General features: G+C 34.6%; 1 protein-coding gene across 1 annotated transcript; it reads left to right on the top strand.

The window, feature by feature from the left end:
* The first annotated feature begins 227 nt into the window (after positions 1 to 227).
* LOC110266777 (uncharacterized) lies at positions 228 to 4,131 on the top strand. The gene is made up of 3 exons (XM_088498781.1): positions 228 to 336; positions 3,354 to 4,009; positions 4,096 to 4,131. The coding sequence occupies exons 1-3, from the start codon at positions 228 to 230 to the stop codon at positions 4,129 to 4,131; spliced, it is 801 nt and encodes a 266-aa protein (XP_088354907.1).
* The last annotated feature ends 1,807 nt before the right edge of the window (positions 4,132 to 5,938 follow it).

The following is a 5,938-nucleotide window of genomic DNA, read 5'->3' on the forward strand; positions in this document are numbered from 1 at the left end:
AGTGTTTGATGATTTCGTTCAGTTTCAAATAATGCATGTGGTTGACGAAGCAAGTATGCAAGGGATGTTTTCGATCTACTAGCAAACACGGGCACAAGTGTCCGTTATCGAGTTGTATGTTGAGTTTGAAGAATTTGTTGAGGTTGATTTACTGGAGGCTAACATCGACTGGACAGTTTATAACACTGAAAGTGAAGATGATATAATAGTTGAGTCTAACGTCAGATATGACAAATGCATTGGCGAGCCAATATCCATCTGGAGAGCCTTCTTTCATGCACGCTTTAGATCTAGACGCTATGAATGTACCAGAGTTTTCTGAGTATGTCAACTCAGGTAAGTAGTCTTTATTATTATTATTATTATTATTATTATTATTATTATTATTATTATTATTATTATTATTATTATTGAATTTGTTACGGACGTTGAATTTGTTGTTGGCATGGAAGTCAGTTCTAGGAAGACTGTTATTGCAGCAATTAAAGATTATACCATTCGCAGGGGAGTGGATTGTTAATGTTGCAAGTGTGAGGAGTGCATGAAGTTAGTCCCACATCAAAGAAAGCAAGAAAGAGTGAGGAGTTTATAAGATGAAAGACCCATTAAATTACTGCCTTAAGGTTTTGAGTTGGATGTGGGGTCTTCTCATCTTATGTTCTCTCACTTGATTCCTCCCCGAAGTCTCTCCGGTGGTCGAGAGCTCCCCACAGTTGCCCAACAAGTGGTATCAGAGCCGATGGTTAATCGGTCTGGTGGTTTTAACTTTTAAGGCGTATTCAAGGTGAAGCATCAAAAGTCTTCCCGGCAAAGGTGGTCCGGACGGCGCGTGTCCCGCGGTGTTTTGTGGCGGTGTGATGGATGAATACTCATGGTGGAGGAGCTAGAAAGAAGGGGAGTTAGTGCCTGATGTAGAGGCTCACACTTGAGGGGGAGATTGTTAATGTTGCAAGTGTGAGGACTGAGGAGTGCATGAAATTAGTCCCACATCAAAGAAAGCAAGGAAGAGTGAGAAGTTTATAAGATGAGAGACCAATTAACTTATTGCCTTAAGGTTTTGAGTAGAGGCAAGAACTTCTAGTGGACTGTCATTCCAGATTTGTCACAAAATAAATTTATGCCGAACAACAATAATATATGAATATTTATGTACATTTGTCTGTGAAGGATGATATCCAACTGCATGCGCTGCTTTAGGGTGTGGAGCCATGCAAGTTTGACACCACTTCCTTTGTGATCAGCTGCAGTAGGTACTGTCGCAAATTGTTTTATGAATTCATTTTCAAGGCTACTACTACTGCTATCTGTAAATCCTGATATAGGTAAACTATCTGTGGAGAGTCCAAAAAATATTGCAACATCTTCTAAGGTAATCATGCATTTACCGTGTGAAAGGTGGAATGTATGAGTTTTCGGGCGCCATCGCTCAATCAAGGCATTGATAAGTGCATTGTGTACAGTAAGATTTCCAAGTATATGAGATATGTGATAAAATCCATTATCCCATAACTCGATTTCAATTTGGGGATCATACGTATCTTGGTAGAGATATCTTGATTCCAAATTTCTTGAATTCTGAAACAAATTGAAAACAACAACAACAACAACAACAACAACAATAAAAATAATTACTTAGGGTGAACGATCAAAGTATTCAACAATGAAATCTTCAAGACACGTAATGTCACGAACCATTTTCTGCGTTTATTTTTTTTTTTTTGAAAAAAAAACATAATATAATCTTTATTAAATCTAAATTTAAATATTGATATTTAAATTAAATTCGAATTTAGATATATATAAAAAATATATAATATATTTAATATGTTTAAAATATATTTAAATTCAAAAACTTTTGAAATCAAACTTAAATATATATTTAAATTCATATTTAAATATATATTAAATTAACAATTAAAAATATTTTCAATTTGAAATATATATTTAAATTAAAAATATATTTAAATTCAAACTTAGATATATAGTTAAATTCGATAAATGTTTAATTTATATCTAAATTCAAATTATAAATATATATTTAAATATATTTAGATTCAAATTTAAATATATACCTAAAACCAAAATATAATTAAAGACAGATTTAAATATGTATTTAAATCTGAAAAATATTTAATTTTAAATTATAAATATATTTATATATATATATATATATATATATATATTTAATTTTTATTCAAATTCAAGTTTAAATGTTTAATTAAAACTAAAATATATTTAAATTTAAATTTAAAGTCAATTTAAATATAAATTTAAATTTAAAATATATTTAAATTTATATTTAAAATCAAAGTAAATTTAAATTCAGATTTAAATATATATTTAAATTCAAAATATATTTAAATTTAAATTATAAATATATATTTAAAACTATTTAAATTTAAATTTATAAATAAACCTAAAATATATCTAACGTCAAATTTACATATATATCTAAATTCGAAATATATTTAAATTCAAATTTAAATATATAATTAAAACTGAAATATATTTATATATCTATTTAAATTTGAATTTTTTAAAATATAAATTAAATTTACAATTATATTTATTTTTAGATTTAAATTACTTAAATTAAAAAATATATTTAAATTTAAAATATATTTAATACTAATTAACATCATCCTCGTTCATCTAAATATATAATAAAAGTATCATTGCTAATTATATATTTGTTCTTACTACTAATAAACACTATTTAATTTAAATTGTAAGACCCAGAATTTTTGAAAAGTCTTATTATGATCAAGTCTCAAATCATATAGTTATTTATAGCCTTAATTTCAGAGATTATTTTCTTAAAGATAATTAAAGCAAGTTTTGATTTATTGAATTTGAAATAAATTGAGATTATTATCCAATTTTATAATTATTGGATTATTTTCTATATTTTGATTATAAAGTTGATAGTGGTGAAATAATAAGGATTTTTGTATGGTTTGGATTAAATAATTAATATTTTAAATATTAGTACTGCTACTTTGAAAAATAAATAATTTAATTATATTATTCCTAATTATTTGATTTGGACATTTTATTGAAAATAAGTGGTGCAATTGATGAGCAAATAGTATTTTTATAGATATTATTCTTGGGTTTGAATTGGGTTTCAATTACTATATTATTCCCAATTTTAGGTGAAATTACCATAATGCCCCTAACCCTAATTTTGCCACACCTATCCCCAAAAATATTTCTCCTTCACGCTGCGCAGTTACCAGCCCTCCTTCATCCTCTTTCTGCGCAGCACACACCCTTGGTAATGGAAGGAAAGCTTGTCACCGCCGCTACCCACATCCCCTCTCATACCCCCACTCTCAGTTTTCATTAGTCAGCCCACACACCGAACAAACACACACACGGTGGAGAAGAGATCGGGCAGAGAGAGGGAGGGCGTCGCGCCTGTCACGAGTTCGCCGCCACCACCGTGCCGTTGCGCCATCGCCAGAAAGAGAAGAATCGACATGGGGTTGGCTCGCGAGTGAGGGTGGTCGCAAGCTTGGAGCCGCCGCGCCATCGTCACCACTGCGTCCACGCTGGTTGTCGCCGTTGTGATGCACTCGAGGGGAGAGAAGTCGCCCTAGAAGGCTGGCCACCAGGGGCGCTGTTGCTGCGAACCAGCCGCCGCCGTGCATCCTCGTTGCCGCCACTGACCGGCCAAGTCGCCTCGCCATGGTCACCGTCGTGGGTTTTGCTGCTGGTGAGGAAGGGACGCTGCCTTGTGACATCGCGGCGTGCCTGGGCGTTGTTGCTGCGAGCGCGCCATCACCGGAGCTGGGTGGTTGCTGTCATGGGAACCGTGAAAGGAGGGAGAGGTCGTGCCGTTGTTCTGGCCGTCGGAGTTTCTATGGCCGTCAGAAGCTGCCGCTGCCCAACCAGCTGCAACCGGGGTTGTCTCTTGTCGTGTATGGCTGCCGAAGAAGTTGTTGAGGCCGCCGGAACCACCACCGGAGCTACTGGTTACTTCTGCCGTCGCCGGAAAAGTATGCCGGTAAGGGTTTTAATTTGCGATTTCTGTCCTTTTTAGATTTCGGAAAGAGTATTGACACTGCGTGGTTGTAGAACTGCTATTATCAGAAATTCGGGCCGCTGTCGTTATTCAGAATTTATTAACGGAGCCGTTGCCGAGTCGATTTGGAGTTGCGGCTGTTTCGTTTCGTTAATCTAGTAAGTATCTCTATTTCGAAAGCCTTACGTTAGTAACTTGTTGTGCTTGGTTAATGAATATGAGTTTTGGTAACGTGGGGTCGAGTCCTAATTGTTATGTGTTGCGATTAGAGTTGGTGAGATTGTTGAGAACGCAAGTGGAGCCGAGTTGCTGGCTGCAGTTGGTTTGGGTTGAGGCGGAGAGGACTCTGCGAGACTTTTGGGCTATGGAATTGCGTTTTGAGGTAGGGGCGCTTTCCAAAAACTATGTTTTGTGTATTGGAATTATTACATATGGATACTGGTGTGAGATATTGTGTATTCGGTGATTGTATCTGCCTTATGTATTATTTGATTGACTCGAATGACTATGGATGTTGGTTTGGCTGAATTGTTGTGTGGCTTGTGAAATGTAATGTTTGGAAGTTGATTCTTTAAAGATTTGAAATATGAGTTTAATCCGTTGAGGATTGGTTTGAAGTGAGTCAATTATTTTGATGATGTGAAAGATAGAATACTCTTGAAATTCAGCCTGGGTTGCTTTAATTGATTTGGTTTTGATAAATGATTTATTGCTGACCCGATTCTTTAAAGCTTTAGAAATGAGTTAAATCGGTTGATATTGAGTTGATTTTTGAAATGGTTTCCTTGAGATATGCCACTGAGGCGACTGTTTGATTTAGCTTGCTTTTGAATTGATTTCTGGTTTTGGGATGTTGAAAAGGAATGAGAAACGGTTTAGTTGGGACCCGAACCGGGTGGCAGAAGTCCAAGTTTTAGGGGAGGTGCTGCCGAAATTTCTACAAAATCCTAGTCTTGTTTAAAAAGTTATTTAAAAAGGATTGGATTTGAGAAGTTGTATTATTTGATTTATTAAGAGAATATTTATATTTTCACGCTTAATTTATTTAGTGAACTTTATGTCTTGAGTTTGACTTATTTAGAAGTGAACTATTTTTACCGTTTGAATCACTGAAGGAAAGAATGATGCTCTAATATTGATTTCAATATAAAAAAAGAGCTTTTAGTGATTTCAAAGGAATCTAGACTTTTGATTGAGTAATTAAGTTTGAGGCATTTTGGAAGGGTTAGAAAAATGGATTCCAAAAAGAAACCTGAAAGTGGTTTGATTCAAATGAACCGGTTCCTTTTCAAATGAGTTGATTTTTGGACTGGGTTGGAACTTGTGATTTTGTATGGTCGGTTTCATAATAAATTCAGTTTTATTTACTTGAACCGAGAATCCATGATTTTAAGAGTTTCAATGAATTTTTAGGAATTGATATAGGTTGACCTTCCCTAAAGACTTGGGACTCTGCCGAAAAACTTTTGTTATAAAATCTCATTGTTGTATGGGTGATTTTGAATACTTTGAAATAAATCCTTAACTTGCCATGGTTTTGGAAGTTTTGGAAAGAGAATGCCGAGAGTGGCTTTGTTTTAAAAAGGGAACTCACTTTCAGTAAAATTGGCTTATGAGCCTGAGATGATTTGAGAAACGAGATTTCTAAAGCCAAGGCTGAAAAGAGTTGAAACTTGATTTCAAAGTGATTTATGGCTTAAATGCCGATTTTATGAATTGATGATGTTGAATGTGGAAGTGCTGTTTTGTTGTGAGCCGGAATGACTGTGTATGATTATACATATTGGTTGGTTCTGGATTGAACCGTGAGCCGGAATGGCTGTGTATGATATGAATATTGGCTGGTTATGGAATGAACCGTGAGCCGGATCACTGAGATGGATGTTGATCCATGGATGAGATTGAATGCAT

This window comes from Arachis ipaensis, chromosome B9, assembly GCF_059453495.1.
Source record: "Arachis ipaensis isolate K30076 ecotype BB chromosome B9, ASM5945349v1, whole genome shotgun sequence".
NCBI classification, from domain to species: domain Eukaryota; kingdom Viridiplantae; phylum Streptophyta; class Magnoliopsida; order Fabales; family Fabaceae; genus Arachis; species Arachis ipaensis.